The sequence below is a fragment of the Prionailurus viverrinus genome, chromosome B3 (genome assembly GCF_022837055.1).
Source record: "Prionailurus viverrinus isolate Anna chromosome B3, UM_Priviv_1.0, whole genome shotgun sequence".
NCBI lineage: Eukaryota > Metazoa > Chordata > Mammalia > Carnivora > Felidae > Prionailurus > Prionailurus viverrinus.
This window is the reverse complement of record NC_062566.1, coordinates 55,752,501-55,773,324: the sequence shown is the minus strand read 5'-3', so window position 1 is coordinate 55,773,324 and position 20,824 is coordinate 55,752,501. Positions and strand designations below refer to the sequence as shown.

General features: G+C 35.1%; 1 protein-coding gene across 1 annotated transcript in view; it reads right to left on the bottom strand.

Moving 5' to 3' along the window:
* The window catches only part of UBR1 (ubiquitin protein ligase E3 component n-recognin 1), a 137,288-nt gene that overhangs the window by 28,846 nt on the left and 87,618 nt on the right, over nucleotides 1–20,824 (bottom strand). Inside the window, exons 27-36 of the mRNA XM_047862247.1 lie at nucleotides 20,426–20,535; nucleotides 17,322–17,408; nucleotides 16,201–16,382; nucleotides 12,172–12,377; nucleotides 10,669–10,762; nucleotides 9,293–9,442; nucleotides 6,802–6,899; nucleotides 4,018–4,111; nucleotides 2,586–2,734; nucleotides 489–544 (exon numbers count right to left, since the gene is read on the bottom strand). Of these exons, the coding sequence (XP_047718203.1) occupies nucleotides 489–544; nucleotides 2,586–2,734; nucleotides 4,018–4,111; nucleotides 6,802–6,899; nucleotides 9,293–9,442; nucleotides 10,669–10,762; nucleotides 12,172–12,377; nucleotides 16,201–16,382; nucleotides 17,322–17,408; nucleotides 20,426–20,535 (1,226 nt within the window). The remainder of the gene's footprint in view (nucleotides 1–488; nucleotides 545–2,585; nucleotides 2,735–4,017; nucleotides 4,112–6,801; nucleotides 6,900–9,292; nucleotides 9,443–10,668; nucleotides 10,763–12,171; nucleotides 12,378–16,200; nucleotides 16,383–17,321; nucleotides 17,409–20,425; nucleotides 20,536–20,824) is intronic.

Here is a 20,824-nt window from a genome sequence, read left to right as displayed (position 1 = left end):
ATTTCTTGAGCTTAGGTCTGGAGATGGGTATAGTCCTGTAGTGTTAAGATCTGCCCATCAAGGAGCCATGGCTTAGTTTTATTCTTGAATTCACTATGATGATTTATGTAGAGTTAAGCCAGCATTAGTACTTAATGTTACATGATGGCACAAAATTAGCGAAGAAGGAAAATGTAGGGGACACTGAATTTCTGACTTGGCAATAAGCAGAGAAGGGGAGAAAAAAGGGACAAAGTATCATCTGAAATCTATGAATTACATTTAACCACCGAGATTGAGTAAGCTCTCTAAAGTGCACAATGCTGGCCATTTTGTCTCCTGTGAGACTGAGGTAGCTTTGCAAAAAAGAAAAAAAAAATAGAATTCCGCTAATTTTTACAGAAAAAGGAGTAAATTAAAAAAATGATTTTAAAAACTAATAAATTAACTGTAGATTATACCAAAAAAGCCTACTATGAGTTACACATACCTTGCTGGAATATACATACCTGTCTATTTTGAAGTGCTCCAAACAGAGGTTTTCCTTCATCTCCCAAGAGGTTTTCTCAAAGAGTAAGAAAAACAAAAATAATAAATCCTGAATATTGCTACAATTGTTTACTTGGTTTCTATCAGATGTTCTTTAATTATATTTTTGACCAGATGATTTGCACTTTTCCCCTTCAAAGTTTCATGTTTAAGTCTACACCAAAATTTCCAAATTTTTGAGTGAGAAGATATTATAGAAGCAAACTGTCACTACACATAATAAAGTCCCTGCAGCTCTCTACAGACAGTACCTGGGAAAAAGAAAGCAGCCTGGTTTATTTTTCGTCCTTTCAACCTCTCTTCTACGCAAAAAAATTTTCAGCAAGTAATTTTATGTACAGTCACAACGTATTTTGTTTTAAAATACATAAGGCAATGCAGGTAACTATTGCTCTTATGCATACTTTTAAAAAATAATTACATTACAGGAAAAAAAAATTGAAAATTCAAAAAAACCCACGGATTCAGATACATTTTGCCTTGTTGGCTAGGGCATTTATTGCTAAATCACTCTTACTTTCATTGATCTTTGGCAGCAGATACACCTATGAGTTAGGAAGGGTTACTTCCTATTTTCTTTTTCCATCTTTGAATGGACAGTAACAAAAGACTCTGTATACTGATTCCTCAACTGTAGTTCCTAACTATGCCAACATGTCCTGTGTATGTCTTGCCACACCCACAGGGAATGAAGTAAGTCAGATGCTTATGCACTAGGAATAAAGTACAGCACTATGTTCTGGGATGGAAAAAGCACTGAAGTGAAAACAGTATAATACTGTATTAATAAAATAAAACCCAATTACTAGGTTACAGAACCATATAGGAACCACTGAACCACTGGAAGTCCTCCAGTGAACTTCTCATCACTTTTCTGACAAAAACTGTGACCTTTTTTTATGTTAACTATCTAAACTCCCGATTCCTAATGTTTGTCTTGCCAAGGATAGTAAAGTGTAAAATATCTTCACTGAAACTGTCAAGAGACTTAGTAGTAGATCATGACTCCAAAAGAATGCTTTACATTTCTTACCGATTTGTTCAGATTCTATTCTGTTTAAATCTCATTCTTCCTATTTCTCATTTTATTCAACCACAGGAAAAATAAACCTGTAATCTTTTATCCATGATTTAAGTCTGACAGGTTTGGATGTGACTCCTAAAATCTGTTCAGGAGGCTGAAGCTCGTGTGCAGGAAAGTTTTGTGGCTTCGCGCTACTTAATTCAAATCATGAAATGGTGTCTTGTTACAAAAATATATGTAAAGGAAGAAAAGATGGTAGACTCCATTGGAAGCAACTACCAAAAATGTATATTGGAAAGGGAGACTGAAACCATCTTGGATAAAGAGGACATAAAAGAATTACAGTTCTTACTCTTTTTTAGATAGTATTCTATCTCATGACTGTAATAAGCAAATATGCTGATTTTAAAAACTAAGAAATCCTTCACTACTACACTCTTCTTCCCCCCATCCCAATTTACACTGTGTAAATTTAAGGTGTACAACATTTTGATTTGATTGCTGCATTCTTCTATAAGAAGTTTAAATTTTGGCAGAGAATTTGACAGTGGGCTTCCATTATGACCTGGTGAGTTCCTGCCTGCTAGTCTGTCTCTCACAACTACCTCAGTCTTCTTTTCCCTTTTCTGATAATGTTTTAGGTGACTTTGGTTTCCCTTTCTTTTTTCTCTCAAGGTGTAAAAGAAACAAAAATTACTGAACATTTCTGGCTTGATTCTTGCTCCTTTGCCTTTTTTTCCCTTGATTTTCCTAGTGTTATAAATCTGCCAGCTTTTGAATATAGCTTGCTTCATGCTATACCTTTCAAATATTTTGAGCTTATGTTGCATATGACCAATACTGTAGTTAAAAAGGGATCAATACAAAAATTCTCAGACTAAATGGCATCAGGCTACACTAATCTACTGAGATACCAATAGTCCTCAAACAATTCAAACTATTTTAAGACATCAGGGAAAAGGAAACATTTTTGGTCAATCAATGCTAATTCTTTTTCTATGAACCCTCCGAAGTAGTCTCTCATAGGCATTACCAATTGCCTGGACAGTGAAAGCACATGTGCTCCAGGTCATCATGGGGACTCGAGGATCCGTTTCATCAGGAGGTACTTTTAGTCCAATTCTGTAAATTGTTGTAGCAAAGAGAATGACCATTTCCTTGATGCTATTAGAATATTTTATCCTAAAAGTAAAACAAGAAAATTTTATATAGTGATTTAATAAAAGGGGTTACCTACAGAGTAAGGTACAGAAACAAAAATTTAACAATTTAGGTACTGAAACAACAATTTAACTCTTTTGACAAAGTAAAATGCTCTTTGTCAAATTGGAGATTAGAGCCTCTGAAGAAAAAATGGGACTGTAGCTCTTGTAGGTAGAAAAATATCTCTTACAAAATGATAATGGCTCATATAACTTTACTTCATATAAAAGATGTAGTAAAGGATCACAGAAAGAATCCAGGTCCAAATTAAGGACAGAATGGAGAGAAGGAATAAAATTCAAAGCAAACAGATCTGACCTAACAAGTTTTAATGTGTGGAAAGGGACTAAAAGGAACTTCAGTGTTAACAGGGTGTGTGTGAGACAGAGAGAGAATGAATACACCATGTACTTGGGAGTGATAAGTTCTGATTTCCTGAACTTCCTTTTGTAACAAGTATTTTGTTTTTTTAAGTTTATTTATTTTGAGAGAGAGGGAGAGAGAGAGAGAGGGAGAGCGCACATGAGCATGTGAGCATGTGAGAGCGCATGAGTGTGAGTGGGGGAGGGGCAGACAGAAAGGGAGAGAGAGAATCCCAAGCGGGCTCTGCACTGTTAGCAAGATCTCATGAACCATGAGATCATGACCTGAGATGAAATCAAGAGCCGGACATTAACCAACTGAGCCATCCTAGCGCCCCTGTAACAAGTATTTTCAACAGCAACAGGATTCAAAATAAAAACAAGAATCACAACTAAAAAAGTATACATCAGAAAATATTTATTAAATAATAATGATAATAATAATAATACCTGATTTGGATACATTATATTTTTCAAAGTGTTTTCACATAAGTATTTTTCCAATACCCTTATGATGTAAGATAAGAAGCTACTGTTTCAATTTTACAAACAAGAAAATGAATGGGGGTGGGGGTTGACCTGAGACTTTACAGAAATCAGAGTTAGATATGACTTTAATTGAAATCTCTTAAATTGTGCTCTTATTGTAGGTTGGACTATATAGAAATGGCATTTTTGTTGGTCAAAAATGGTTAATTACAGGCAGGATTCACTCTAATACATATTACTCTAATACCTCAAACCACTTAATTTTATTATACAAATAAAACTCCAGGGAGAAACGAGAAAAATGGGATAAAGAAACAATTTTGCAAATAAGGCAAGAAGGAAGGAAGGATTGTTCTTCACTCTTATTTTCACAGCCATTTACAAACTACTCTTAACTACTTGGATACTTACGAAGGCTGAATTCCAAAACTCAGGATAGAATGGAACTCAAAAGTGGAATCACCCATTCCTTGATCAACTAAGACTGGAACTGGTGGGTTTTCTCCTTATAAATGAAAAGGAAAAAGAATGAAAAATCACAAGGGTTTAGTGTGACACACACTTTTCTAGCTGTTTAAAATTATATATGACCATTTTAGAAAACTTAGAAAATGTTAATAGACAATAAACTATCGCTCAAAATTTCTCTACTCAAATAACATTTAGGTGATATTCTTCTGTTCTCCATATAAATGTTGCAAATACAGATTCTTTTTAAAAAGACAAAATCTATAGTAGTACTCTGTATCTTGTTTGTCACCAACAGACCATAAATGTCTTTCCACATCAGTAACTGTCCCTCTATATTTACATTTTTAATGGATGCATAGTATTCTATTAGTAAGGCAGCATACAATAATGAGTAAGAGCCAAGGATCTGCAGCCAAGCTGCCTGGGTTGGTATCCTAACTCTGCTCCTATTACTAAGACCTTGAGTGAATACCAACCTCTTTTTGGCTCCATTTTCCATTTCCTTATCAAATTAGAATTGTTGTTCCCCTATGTGAAATGAGTTGTCTTTTCCTGTTTGCTCTTGAGACTTTTTTCCTTCATCTTTGGTTTTCAGCAGTTTAGGTATTATCTATATGGGTGTGATTTTCTTTTAGTTTATCTTTGAGTTTCACTGAACTTCTTAAATCTGTAAATTTATGTGTTTCACCAAATTTTGGAGGTTTTCAGTCATCAGTTCTTCAACTATTTTTTGTACCATCTTTTTTTCTTTTCAGGACTTGTATGATATAAATATTGGATTAAAAAATTGGGTCCATGTGTCTCTAAAGCTATTTTTCTTTTTTCTTCAGCACTTTCTGTCTATTCTTCAGACTGGGTAATTTCTACTGATCAGATTTCAAGTCCACTAACTCTTATCCTTCCCATCTCCATTCCACTATTGAGCCCATCCAGTTAATTTTTATTTCATATAGTATTTTTTCAATTCTATCATCTCCATTTGGTTCTTTATTTTTAATAGTTTCTACTTTTTTTCTGCTGAGAACTTGTATTTTTTCCATTCATTTCAAAAGTGTTCACCTTTACCTTATGTTTAATTATTGGTGCTTTAAATTTTTTGTCTAAAAAGTTCAATGTTAAAACATCTCAAGATTGGCATCTTATTTTTTTTTTTTTTTCCTTGAGATTGGTCAGATTCTCCTGGTTCTCTGTATGTTGAGTAATTCTGGATTGTACCTTAGATATTTTGAATATTACATTGTGAGGTTTTGGTTCTTCTTAAAATTCTGTGGAAAAATGTACCTTTCTTTTGGTTTCAGTAGGCAATCAACACAATTAATTTCAACAATTTCTGTCCCGCTGTCTGTGTATGGTGGTTCCAATGTTAGTCTCCGAGCCTTTGCTACACTGTTTGGGTCTGCCTATCCATGTACTACTCAGGTGTTAGTCTGGGACTTAAGTGATGGTTTTAATGCAGTTTCATTCTCAAACCTGTTGCTGTTTCTCTGGGCCTGTTCTGCACATGTGCAGCTTGGAGGCAAGCCTAGGATCTGTGCTGTTCTCAAAAATAGGAGATTCCCCTTCCATAGCTCTCTTCTTTCTGGGATTTCCCCCATATTCTCTAGCTCCAAGGGACCCTTTTCCCCAGTTCCTCTGGCCATAATGACATGTTTCTCTCAGTTTTAGTCCCTTCTGTTGTCAAGTAGATTCAGGTGACTGGGGCTACCCTTGGGATAAAACTGTGAGGCAAAGACAGAAAAAAAATAATGAGGATTCACCCTGCATTCTATGGAACACAGAGGTCCCTTTTTTTCCCAGTTCCTCCAGCCAGAGAGACTGGTTTTCTCTTGGGATTTTACATATCTATGTGGCCACCACGGCATTGCAGCTCCAGCTCCCTGACTGGGGCTGGCATCAGGAGAGGGTCAGAAGAGGAAAAAACAAAACAAAACAAAACAGGAATTCCCTTTACACTTTCCAGTTCTGAGGGACTTTTTTTCCTGGTCCTCTGGCCAGAAAGAGGGCATCTCTCTTGAACTTTTTGCTATTCATGTCCATTGCAAAGCTCTGTGACTCAGGCTATGCTGAGTTCAAAGCTGGGTAATAAAGGAGGAAAAAAACCCAGGAAACTCATTGCCTCTACCATTCTTCAAATTTTGACTTCCCTCCTTCATTTGCCTACCATTGTTTACTTCTCAGAGTCTTTAGACTTTGTAGTCTTATCCCTCAATTGTAAAGAATATATAAATGAGGTAAGTTTAAAAATGTTGTTTTTTTATTATTAAGATTAATGACAACATATTAACAAAATTAGTAATAGTAATGGCTAATGCTCATACAGTATTTACTATGTACCATGCATTGTTCTACTTTACACAGGATACCTCAATTCTTAAGTCAGTGAGATAGGTGCTATTATTATTCTCACCCTGCAAATAAGAAAGTTGAGGCACAAACAGGTTAAAAAACTTGTCCAAGATCACAGAGACAGTAAGCAATGGATCTAAGATTTAACTCCAAGCAGTGTGACTCCAGATTAATCACTGTCTATATTGCTTGCCAGTATGAAAACTATTTAAGTGATTTAAGTCAAACTTAATTTTGGCTTTGAAACCTTTAGTTCCTGATAGTCGACAAATCTATATCTGCAAACCATATTTTAGAGCAGTAAGTACTTCAGAAAAATATTAAAGACTCTGACACTTAAATCTCAAACAGCAAAATATAAAATAATTTTGAGCAAACCTTTAGCGTGTTTCATATTATAACCTGATATTCTGGCCAGAACAGTCTGTATCCATTGTGCCAGCGTCAAAAGTTGAGCAAGAGCCTCTGCATTCTCACTGAAAAATGGTATTTAAAAATTATTAAGCCATTGGCAGAAAGTCAAACTGAAAAGCTGAACTTGTAGAGTCTTTCTATGGATAACTGGCTGTATGAAAACATCAAACTCCTTCAGATTAACTACGTAGGTTATAGAAGCACATACGTCTAAAAATGTAGTTTCAGCATCATTTGCAACAGCCGCAATATGGAAGCAACCTAAGTGCCCACTGATAGATGAATGGATAAAGATGTAGTATCCCACACAATGGGATAGTACTCAGCCATAAAAAAGGATGAGATCTTGCCATTTGTGACAATATAGATGGGACTAGAGGGTATTATGCTAAGTGAAGAAGTCAGAGAAAGACAAATACCATGTGATTTCACTTGTATATGGAATCTAAAAAACCAAATAAATGAACACATAATGCAGAAAGAGACCCATAAATACAAAGAACAAATTGATGGTTGCCAGAAAGGGGGGTGGGGTGTGGGAATGGGCAAAAGGGGGTGAAGGAGAGAGGGAGATACAGGTTTTTAGTTATGGAATGAATAAGTTATGGGCATGGAGGTACAGCATAGGGAATATAGACAATGGTACTGTAATAATGTTGTATGTGACTGATGGGAGCTACACCTGTGGTGAGCACAGCACAGTACAGAGTTACTGAATCACTATACTGGACACCTGAAACTATGGTAACATTGTCAACTATATTTCAATAAAATAAATAAGTAAAGTAAAAATGTAGTTTTGGGTAGGAGGGGAATTTTAAAAGTACAAGGAGTAAGATACCATTCATAGGCCCATCACCTAGAAGTAACAAATATCAATAAATGGAATCACCATTCTAGTCACTCAAATAAAAAACCGGGTATCATCACTGATTTCTCAGATTCTCTCACAATCCACATTCGAAGCCAGCAGCTAGTCTTGCTGGTTTTACCTTCTAAATATATCCCAAGCTGAGCACTTTTTTCTACTTCCATTGTTACTACCCTAATCCAAGTTACTTTATCCCTCACTGGAACTATTTCAATACATTAACTGTTCTTCCTGTTTCCACAACAGTGCTTCATTATCATCTATATTCAATGCAGAACAGCCAGGGGGATCTTCTAAAATGTAGATCTGATCATATCACTCCCCTGTTCAAAGTACTCCAATGGTTTCCCATCACGCATAAAATATTTCGTGTTTTTAATACTAAAAATAAAATTCTAATTTCCAATCTTATAAGCCCTTTTATGATCTTGTTCTTTGCTCCATTCCAAGCATGCTGCCTTTCTGCTGTGCCTCAAACATGCTGATGGTATTCCTATTTCAAGGGTGTTCGTTCTTTTTTAAAATTTTTTATTATTTTATTCTTGAGAGACAGAGTGAGACAGAGCATGAGTGGGGGGAGGGGCAGAGAGAAAGGGAGAGAGAATCCTAAGCAGGCTCTGTGCTGCCAGTGTCTACCCAGATGTGGGGTTCGATCCCACGAACTGTGAGATCATGACCTGAGCCAAAATCAAAAGTTGGATGCTCAACCTACTGAGCCAGCCAGGTACCCCCAGATCAGGTTTTCTAATGATAAGGAATAGTAGAGATAGAGCAACTAACTTATTGACCCTGATTGCCAAGCCTATCACCTTTGAACACTTTTGTTGTGGAAACATGTTAAGTGTTTTTATCAACGAAATTATTTTCTATAGCAAAACTTAGGTCAATCATTACAAATTCACTGAGTTTTAAGAAAATGAACAACAATGAAGAATACGGTTATTAGGTACAACAGTGACAACACAGAAATATACAATTATATGCTATAGCTATCATAAAAAATGAGTAAATTTGCTACTGAGTTCCATTCACAGATGGTCAGAATAGAAAAGTTTAAAAACTTGGTCTAAAAATTTAGAAATTATTCAAAGATATATGATTAATCTACTGTTTTTCTTTACTTTTATTGTTAACATTTTGTCCACATCTTTACAACTATGGCGAATGGCTCTTCAGGAAAAAAAAACAGAATTAGAAATAATAATACAAAGACATTTAGAGAAACCAAATTTCAAACATTAACTCTAATGGTGTAAAAAGTACTATTTGAAAGGATAAATCTTCTCAGCATCTTTTCCCTTTTTGTGAATGCTAAGGTAGAGATTCATGTTCTACTGTTTTCATGGCTGTTAGAAGATACACACACATCATACAGATTTGAGTTAATGAACATTCCAGTTATTTTAGAAACCAAAAATTGGAGCTTTTCATCATATTTTAAAGACAGAATACAACTTATGGAAAGAAAAAGTATTAATTACTTCAAACAACAAAAGAAAACTAGCGATCTAATCAAAACAGGCACAAATGAAAGGATTAAATATAGCTTTTAAAAATTCAACCCAAACATGAATTAGAACATACCTGTTTATCCTTTGAGGTTGCAAAGGAATAATGGGGATCACAGTATTGCACAGAGACTTGCAAAGTGGGCAAAGATATTCTCCACTCTCTAAGTCGAAAAGGTCAACATGAATGCGCTGCTGAGAGCTCAGTTGTACAGCTTCAAAATACCTGCAAAATTTTAAGACATGGGTCCCTTCAGAATGATACATGTATCTTCACTCTAATCCAAGTGACAAAAGTCTGGAATTTTTGCTTTAATAAATGTCTTTAGAATCTACATGCCCAAATACCAAAGTTGCAATTATACAAGAAATAGGATGCCCATTCTTTTGGGGGCAAACAAGACACATCAGGGCAGAAACAAACTTAAAATAATTTTACTGAATCATAACTTGGCTCCTAACTCAGCAGCATGGAGATAAACTGCAGACACTACTTCCTTCAGTTTCCAATGGCCAGCTGATGTTGTAAAGGCTATTCAGGAAGATTATGCACTCTAACCCAATGCCAAAAGAATGAATCCTATACAAAAGATTTCCCAGGAATTATATTTCTGAATTTTTCTCTTCCAAAGGTGGAACTAGAATTTCCTGTCTTATTCTATCTCAAAGGTACTTTTCACTCTACATTATCAGGGAAATGAGATTTTTTTTTTAAATGTTTATTTATTCCTGAGAGAGACAGAGCATGAGTGGGGGAGAGGGAGAGAGAGGGAGACACAGAATCTGAAGCAGGCTCCAGGCTCTGAGCTGTCAGCACAGGGCCTGATGCAGGGCTTGAACCCACGAACCGTGAGATCATGACCTGAGCTAAGTCGGACACTTAACTGACTGAGCCACCCAGGCACCCCATGGGAAATGAGATTTTTTAAGAAAGATTATAGCTTTCTTTTACACAAATACTGATCAAGAGCAACCAACTAGCTCATGGAAAGGAAGTACAAAGGAGTAGTGAAAATTTTAAGTTCATAGTTTATTACATCCATTTCTTTTTTTTTTTTTTTTAACGTTTGTTTATTATTAAGAGACAGAGAGACAGAGCATGAACATGGGAGGGGCAGAGAGAGAGGAGGAAACACAGAATCCGAAGCAGGCTCCAGGCTCTGAGCTGTCAGCACAGAGCCTGACACGGGGCTCGAACTCACAAATGTTGAGATTATGACCTGAGCTGAAGTCGGCCGCTTAACCGACTAAGCCACCCAGGCGCCCCTATTACATCCATTTCTGAAGGTGATAAGATAATGAATATCATGCAAACAAAATTAGTAATTAAAACTGCTTCAATTATTCAGATAAGGAAAGTAAGAAGACATGAGAAAACATGCCTTTTTGTGGCCTTTAATGAACTTCAGTATTCCTAGTTTCTTTCAAGAACATGTCAGAAGGACAACTTACTTCTGCCAGCACACCGCATGCATCACATGACCACAGCTTCCTGTGTAAGTTCCATATGCCAAGTCTGGATCCATGAAGAGCGGGTCCAGGGTTTCTGGTACAGGAAGACAAAAATAGGAGGCATGTATTCATCTCCCCCCATGGTTTTAAAATGGGGGAAAAAAAAAGAGATTATCAAGGTCTAAAATTCTAATCATGAACCTTCTTAGGAATGTCTAAGTAAAGTGTCACAGTATCATGGTAACAGGATATATATTCTTAGTAGTAAGCAAAAGAAGAAAAATATAAAGCTAGACTTCCAGGTAGGATTTAAAATTAGTGTGAATTAATGACAACTTCTATTTTTGATGTGTATTTTTTATTCTGAACATTAGGTTTAAGTTGCCTTATCTTGGTTGTTGAAGTGATTTTTCTATGATTCAAGCACAATTTGCTCTTCTAATTTTAAGAGTAATTTGAATTACTTTCTAAGGTATACTTAGGGCATTATAATATGGATAAAAGCAAAGACATAGTGGTTAAAAATCTGGTTTCATTACATATAACTTGTGGCCTTGGGTAAGTTATTTAACTTCTCCGTGCCTCAGTTCCTTCATCTGTAAATGGAGCCAATATAGGTACCAAACTCATTGGGTTGCTGTGCGGATTAAGAGAGTAAATACACATAAAGCACTTAATCAGTGCCTGGCATACAGTAAGTATTCAGTTAATGTTAGCCTTTTTCATCATCATCATTATTATTATCCCAAGGGTATTTTATAAAGCAGTAACTCTTATGTGACATAAAAAAAAAAAATACATTATTTAATTAGTATTCCTGCCAAGAAAATACTTAACATGAACCTAATTCTGAGGCAATAGACAGATCCACAATGTAAGACATGTACAAAACAACTGGTCTACATTCTTCTAAGAAATTATTACCATGGAAAAAAAACAAGTGACTATTCTAGATTAATATAGATTTAAAAGGACATAATAAAAGCAAGGCACAAAATATGTCTAGACCCTAAATGAGAAAAAAAAAAAGTCTAGCTAAAAACATCTAGTTGAGGACAGTTTGGGAAAATCCAAATATGGATTCTATATTAGGTAATATTCCTGAATTATTATTCATTTTCTTGAATGTTATAAGGGTATGATAGACATATAATAGACTATCCTTAGTTTTAGAACACGCATGTGTAAATATTTAGGGATGAAATATATATGCCTGCATCCTACTTTCAAAAGGTTCAGCATAGAAAAATGGGGGTAGATAGGCAGATAGAGACAGAGACTGAGCAATGTGGCCAAGTGTAACAAAAATTAAAATTAAAAAATAAGACAAAGGAGCCAACATAGTATGTAAATGTCTAGAGACCATTTTACATATGGGTAAAATATGATCTGACTAAATAAGGCTAAATATAGTCTCACTCCCAAACTTCTTCCAATATTTTTTTCTCATTATATAAGTATGAAAAGAAATGCTCAAAAGGATATTTATTAAACAATACATACCCCCTGAGAGTTCTATGGGTTTTCCCCTGTGCTGGGTTAAGGCGGTGGATTTCTGGACACAGGCCGATAATACCATGGCATTATTTTCTATTTTCACCTCTTGTTCTTCTTGGCAGAGGATGCATGTCAGCACCTCCTTTTCAGTAACAGTCGGACCCCGTTTAGGACCCAAAGCAATTCTAGAGTAGTCACTGACTGCTGGGGCACTACCAAGAGAAACGACCAGAAATGAGGACACATGTTTTGGTCACTTGTCTTTATATTTTGGTAGATTTTAAGTAACTGTAGTGCAAGAACTTTAAGAACAAAAATAGTAAAATAAAAATGATATTCAGCAATATTAGTTTAAAATCTTCCCCCTTGATTTTTTCTGGCTCATATCAGTTAATTTGCTTATTCAAAAATACATTTTGTGTTGCTGAGTGCAAAAAAAGCAGATCACAAAGTAGAGTGTGTATTAGAATTATACTTAATTTTCATACCAGGAAGCAGGGTTATCTGGGTTTTTTTCTGATTAGAAAAGTAATACATGCTTAAGAAAATTTGGAAAATCTATAGAAGTATAAAGAAGAAAATAAAAAGCATTATACACTCACAAACTAGAGATAACCATTTGTATATTCCCGTCCAGTCCACTTTGTTTATACCATTCTTTTTACATAATTAAGATCACATATACAGATTTGCACCTGCTTTATTCACTTATATCTTATTTGTTTTCTTGTGTCATTAAAGTTTATTCAGAAACATTGTTTATAAATGGCTACACAATACTCTTTCTATACGTGCCTGTAAGAGTTTTATCCTTTCCCTCTTCTTAGGCATTTAAGTTCTATTCTATTTTGATAGACTTTAAAATAAAAACTTACATCTTAATGATTTAGCAATCCTTACATGTACTCAATGTGTATACTAATAATATAATAATAGCAAATATTTGTAAAGCACTGATTGTGATGTGAGGCACTGTTTCAAATACTTTACATTAATTCATTTAATCTTTCCAACAAATCTTATGAGGTAGGTACTAAGATTACCCTCCATTGTTAAGATGAAGACACTGAGGCCTAGAGACAGTAAGAGACTTACCTAATGACTCATCACTACATAGTAGCAGAGCCTGGATCTAACCCACGTGATCTGACTTCACAGGCCATGCTCTGAACTGCTTTGCAATACTGCCTCTTTACCTGTGCAAGAAGGTCCCTGAATTGCCACAGATCATTCAACAAACTGGAAATAACTTAAATGTTCATCATCAATGTAAGTGAAATTACACCATACAGAATACTAAGCAATATTAAAAGGTGCAGTTTGAATGCTAGATGGGGTACCACCTCATAGGAGGGATTCAGCAATAGGTAAGGTTTACCGTTTGGTACCATAAGGACTACAGGACGCTACTGGAATTTAGTGAATGAGGAGCCAGAGACGTGGACTGTCCTGCAATTCATGGAGCACAAAAAAGAACTGCTGCCCAAATACCAAGACTGAGAAACACTGAGCTCGTTTGGTACATAAGAACATAGAGCATAGATTTCCAAGTGAATACGACAAGTTGCAGAAGGACACATAATACCATTGATGCAAATAAAACAAAAGACTGAATGATACTATGTAATTTCTATAGTTACATATATTTACAGGTAATAGCATAGTAGAAATTCTGACAGGAGATACATAAAATTTATAACCAGAATATCTTCTGAGGAAGGGCAGAAAGGAGTCCCAGATTTAGGCCAGTGCTCAAACAGAAGTAGCTTTATCTCTGACATTTGATTTTTAAAAGGAAAATGTGTCAGTATAACTGTGTAATTAAAATGTTTTCGGGGGCATCTGGGTGACTCAGTCAGTTAAGCGTTCGACTTCAGCTCAGGTCAGGATCTCACCGTTTGTGAGTTCGAGCCCTATATTGGGCTCTCTGGGGTAAGTGTGGAGCTCGCTTTGGATCCTATGTTCCCCTCTCTCTCTGCCCCTCCCTCACTAGTTCATTCTCTCTCTGTCTGTCTCTCTCTCTCTCAAACATTTTAAAGAATTTAGTGAACAACCATATGAAAAGATGCTCAACCTAGTACTAACTAGTAATAGGGAAATTCAGCCTGGCAGAGATTTATAATGTTGACTATCAAATATTTTCAAGTACTGATGATAATAATAAGCATTGATGAAAATGAAGAAAATAGGAACTCTCAAACATTGTTGGGAGTAGGAATTGGTAAAACTACATTGGGGTTTTATTGTGATAGTATCTATTAAAATTTAAAATAATGATGACCCAGTACTTTCACATATTAGATTCTACTCTTGAGAAGTACTTATACAATTGTACGAAGGAGCAAATATACAAAAATATTCTGACACATAGTTTATATTAAGGGAAATTAGAAAATAAGGGAAAATCAACTTAAATGCCCAAAATCTAACAAACAAAATAGTGTATATTCACACATACAGAATCATGTAGAATCTAACAGACCTATATGGAATGACATTAAGAGATTTATAAAACACTGAGTAAAAAACCAAGCTGCAGAACCAAAGGTATGGTAAAATAAACTATTAAAAAACACAAACCAATACTCATTTATGCATATTTGTTAATAAATGCATAGAAGAGGCCTAGAACAATAGTTATTTATTAACAATGGTTATCTGTGCAGAAAGATCAGGAATGCAGAGGATGGTCTAAGGGATCTAACTGTGTTATTTGAATTGTTTTCAACTAGAACACAATAATTTATGTGTGCAATCAGTCAATAAAAATAAATAAAAAGCATTGAGGCCATTAATTAACTCTGAGCACATTTTTGCTTCTATCCTCTTGTTTGGCTAAACATACAGTAGTCTCTTTTTCATAAAGAGCATGTTGCTAATATAAAGTATCTCCAGGGTTGGAACTTCTGTGAATTGTTTATAAAGTTTTATATTAATATCTAGTTCTATTACTATTGTCAGCTAAGGATAGCTTACCTTCATATATATATGTATATATGTATATATATGTGTATATATATGTATATATTTTTTTAATCTTTAAAATATACAGTCTTTATTCTTTGTGGCCCTTGTTAACATACCCTGCTTCAAGATGACAGATAAATTATGTCTGTTTCTAATGTTATTGCAAAAGCACAATTTTTTAAAACTATCCAAAACACACATTATTTAAAGAGCAGTGAAAGCTTATTTTTAAAAATAAGCATAGGATGGGAGAGAGGGGAAAATGGGTGATGGGCATTGAGGAGGGCACTTGTTGGGATGAGCACTGGGTGTTGTGCATGAGTGATGAATCATGGGCATCTACCCCCAAAACCAAGAGCACACTGTATACACCGTATGTTAGCCAACTTGATGATAAATTATATTAAAAAAAAAACCATAGGAGGTATTTACATTTTAAATTGGAGTGCTTTTAAAAGTATCCTTATTTTCCCTCCTTTTCACACTGTAACCATATAAGAGCTCACAAAGTGTGGTTCTCAGAAGGTTAACTGATTTCCCCAAGAGCACACCACAGTAGGACTCAGAAAATCAGATTTATTAATTCCCATTGTAATGTGCTGTCCATGACTACAATTACAGGCACTGTCTTCTTTCTCTTCAAGAAAAAAAGAAAAACAAATATAAACTACCTTTTTCAGGTGCAAGATCTTTTTTCAAACCGTAGTAACTACACTCATTTTTACCAGAAATTATAAAAACGGTGGAATATATGAATTGATATATAAATGTGTACCTAAAGGGGCCCCCATTTATACAAGATAACAGACGCTGATTTCGATTTTTACCATTTCCATTTTCCTTTTTGTACATAAAGGCTTTTAACAAACTATTGCGCACTTGAACTGTACATCAACATAAACTTACATTCAATAATACCTTAGAGTTCTCACTGTGCTTTTGCTAATTTAAACACAGTATAATTTCTCTTACTACAAAATATATTTTGGAAAGATTTTATTTAAAGTGAATATGTCATTTTCCCTCAAAAAAACTGAGTTGCTAATTTTTAGTTTTGCTAAGTTTTACCTCTCTTCCTCCATAATGGAGTCTTCTTTCCCAGACATTTCTGAGGTGCTGTCATACATCAGTTTGTGAGTTTCAATAAAGTTTTTCTGTAAGGCAGACATCTGAGCCATGATCTTCTGGCGGTGCAGTCTAGCAGCTTCAGCTTTTCTTTTCCGTTCTGCTTTTTCCTTATCATGAGTAATCTGGGTATTAAAAAACCACAAAAATTAGGTAGGATCCATTGTTAAAATTGACATATACTATTCAGTCAAGCAAAACTTCCTAGAGTAAGAGTCTGATAAAACTTGATTTCCCCTTAAGCCTAGATTCAATCTGATGTCTCAGAACTAGCATATAGGCTCCATCCTATCATACAACTAATTGCTCTTTTGGTTATTTCAATAATTTAATCTAAAAGCCCCAAGTACTTTAAATATCTAATAAATGGTCTTTTATACTCAATGCAGGTAGATTAAGAAAATTAAATGAAACAAAATTTTTAAATCATATGTTAATTGTTTAATCACTGACATTTAATCAATTTTGACCAACCTGACACTATCTAACAGTTACTACTAGATGCATTGCTAAAACTGAGAACTTTAACAATATTACTGACATGTATGGTGTCTTTTTATTGTTTATTCTAAGTCCAGTGTTATTCTTTTAGGAGGAATAGTTAAAAACTATAATAAAAAAATCATAAGTAATAAATAGTATTCTAATAATTTTAAGATTAGAATCATCATAACCTGAATATTACTACATTTCATTGAATCTAAGATGTACCATTTTCTTATGTTCCACTAAGAATGCTGACTAAATTATAAGAAGTCATTGATTATAGGATATATCCCAATTTCAGATATTAAAATATTTTAAAAATTAATAAAATATGGTATTTCCGACAGAGCTCCACGTAGATCAATTTCTTCTGATTTTTTAAAATACATATATTATACTGGACAACTATGTGTCAAGCAGCACTAATCCCTGTGGTACAGAAACACAATGAACAAAAGAAGATGGTACATCTCACAAACTTTACAACAAACAGCTTCCTTCTAATAAAAAAGCAGCAGCTACCTTAAACCAGTAAAGTTCAAAGACCAAGAACATCACCATTAATATAATGTTATTACCTCATCATTCTTAATAGATTCTGATCCTGATGTAGTTGCTACAATTAAACAAGATTTTTCTCTTAATCGCTTCACTGTGTCAAACATCTATGAAAAACAGATGAAATGTTAAAAGAAAAAGATTTGGTTAGACTGATAAGAAACAGAAAAATTCACTAATTTGATTTTGTCATCACGTCATCAAATGTCTGACTTAAACTTTACACACACACACAGTCATGCATATAAATAGTTATATAAGTAGTTTTAAGTATATAAAAAGTGACTCCTGACTGTGACAAACACCTGCCCTAGTTGATTAGCAATACAGCTAAGCAGGAGGCTGCAGGCAACAAAATTAGCTAATTCCAGGGGCGCCTGGGTGGCGCAGTCGGTTAAGCGTCCGACTTCAGCCGGGTCACGATCTCGCGGTCCGTGAGTTTGAGCCCCGCGTCAGGCTCTGGGCTGACAGCTCAGAGCCTGGAGCCTGCTTCGGATTCTGTGTCTCCCTCTCTCTCTGCCCCTCCCCCGTTCATGCTCTGTCTCTCTCTGTCCCAAAAATAAATAAACGTTGAAAAAAAAATTAAAAAAAAAAATTAGCTAATTCCATCTGTAGGTATTAGCATTTCTCTGCTTTTGCTAGGGAAAAAAATATTTTTTAGATTATAAATTACTTATTTTAATGCAAAGGCATATAAAGACAAGAATACAAAATGGAAAATGAAACCCTCTCCCTGATCAAGTCCCTCTCCCCAAAATCAACTAAATTAAAGATTATTAGTATTTGTTTGCATGAAAAAATTATCAGAATACATATTTCTTTATATTTACACATATTCTCATCAAAAGCAATCCTACCATACACATTGTTTCCTATCTTCCATTTTCACTTAATCATTTATCTGTGAAGATGTTTCCATAATAGCTTGCATAGATCAGTCTCATTGTTTTTAACAAAAAACAATGTTTCAGCAATAGGATGGTACATCCATCCACAAAATGTTTGTATTTGAAGGAGTCTCAGTCTCATGTGTAAATACCTCCCACTAGGAACTTACAACACAACTTTATATTGAACATTTGAGGAAAATTCCTAATGATTTTAACAGTGGAAACTTGTACTTTTGTATATTTTGACAATAAACTTTGGTATTCTAAAAGAAAATCAATTTTCAGGAATAGATCTCTAATATATAACACTGTGTCTGCAAGACATACATGTTGAAATAAATGACAGTTCAATTTATTTTCTTAATAAAAGTTGAAAACTAGGGGCGCCTGGGTGGCGCAGTTGGTTAACCGTCCGACTTCAGCCAGGTCACGATCTCGCGGTCCATGAGTTCGAGCCCCGCGTCAGGCTCTGGGCTGATGGCTCGGAGCCTGGAGCCTGTTTCCGATTCTGTGTCTCCCTCTCTCTCTGCCCCTCCCCCGTTCATGCTCTGTCTCTCTCTGTCCCAAAAATAAATAAAAAAGTTGAAAAAAAAATTAAAAAAAAAAAAAAGTTGAAAACTTACCTACTTTGTTTTGTTTTTGTATTTTAAAGTAATTATATTGGCAAATTTGACACAAATACTAAATTTCTTTGTGAATTCTGCTTCAGGAGAAACCTTAATAATAACATTACCTTATAGCCACAAATCTAATTATATCAAACATGTTTAATGACTTACTCTAAGGAATAAAAAAAGCCAATTTCTTGAAGTACAAATCAGTACAAAGATCTCCAATTGACATGAATATGGAAATTAATCAATCCATATTCTAGATCAAAACAATATCTAGCTGATAACATCAGAATCTTTTAATAAGTCCAGTGAGGTGAAGCTCCATAACCTTGGCTTCATGTTTCCATGTGGAGGATTCCCATTAAAGTAATATTTCCAGCTTCTCTCCCTACCCCTTCCTTCCTCACTGCTCCCCAAAGGCACTGCCATCCACCCAACAGTTCAAGCTCCAAATGCAGGAGTCATTTTTGACTCCTTGATCTCCCTCATCCACCATATCTATCAGCAAGTTCTACAGATTCTACTACCAAATTACACCTGAATCAGTCCAGCTTCTCACCATCTGCATCCGAGCCCTGGTCATGCTTATCTCTCACCAGGATTTCTGCAACAGTTTTCTAATAGTTTCCCTGCTTTTACTCTTATACCCTATAATCCACTTACCCCACAGCAGCCTAGTGATCTTACAAAAGTACAGACAATACTATGTCACTTAAAATCCTTCAGTGGTTTCCCACTGTTCTCAAAAATAAAATCCACCTTTTTACCTTCACCTGGAAAGTTCCATATGATCTGGCCCCTGGCTGTCCCTCTGACCTTGTTGCCTACCTTTTTCTCCTTCTCTCATTGTGCTTCAGTCACACTGGCCTTCTTTCTGGCCTCCTTAGAGCTTTTGCAGTGCTGTTCCCTCTGTGTGGAATACTCTTCCAGATTTTTCTAAGACTGGCTCCATGTCATTCAGTTTCAATGTCACCTCCTAAGAAAGGCCTTTCTGGTTACCCATCTGAAGTTACCCTCTATTCATCTACTGAATTATCCTTTTCTTTCTTTTTTTTTTTTTTGAATTATCCTTTTCTTGTTTATTGCCTGTACCTGAACTAGTATATGCTCCACAACAGCAGCAAGCACCTTATCTATCTTGTTCAGTGTCTAGAAATGACCATGGCACATAAAAGGCAATCAATAGATACCGACTAAATAATGATATAAATGAATAAATTTTAATTTATTAAAAAAAAAATCCTTTCAGGGGCACCTGGGTGGCTCAGTCGGTTGAGCGTCCGACTTCGGCTCAGGTCATGATCTCACAGTCTGTGAGTTCGAGCCCCACATCGGGCTCTGTGCTGATGGCTCAGAGCCTGGAGCCTGCTTCCGATTCTGTGTCTCCCTCTCTCTCTGCCCCTTCCCTGCTCATGCTCTGTCTCTCTCTGTCTCAAAAATAAATAAAAACATTAAGAAAAAAAAATTTTTTTTAAATCCTTTCACTAAAATAGGAAAACATGTGAGTGACCACGAAATCAATAGTAAATGACTTTACAGTTAGAGAACAGTTTAACATTACAGGCAAACAGAGGATTCTTAAATATATAAACCAAGATATGATTAGTTTATCAGGTTCACCTGGAGTATCCATGTTATCATGTCTTTCTGGCCTTCTAACTGGGGAATTCCTTTGAGTTTTTCCAAAAGCATCTGTATATTCTGAGCATTCATGGCTGAACTTCCCAATCCTTTTTTAAAACACAAAAGTTACAAATCATAAATGAGTATCTTCATAATTATGTATAAATTATAATTTATAGTTAATGTTATTCACATTGATAGCCAAAGTTCACAATCACTTCCTTAAATACATTAATTTTTCAATGGAAGAATCTGCAATGACATGAAGTACTCAGTACTAAATTAAACTTGAAAAACTTGAATTACTTTAAAATTCTTAATACATTTTCCACTGGGGCTAAGTGAAAGCTACTTTTAATGATCTGTGTCTCACCTTTCCTCCACTTGGTTCATTGC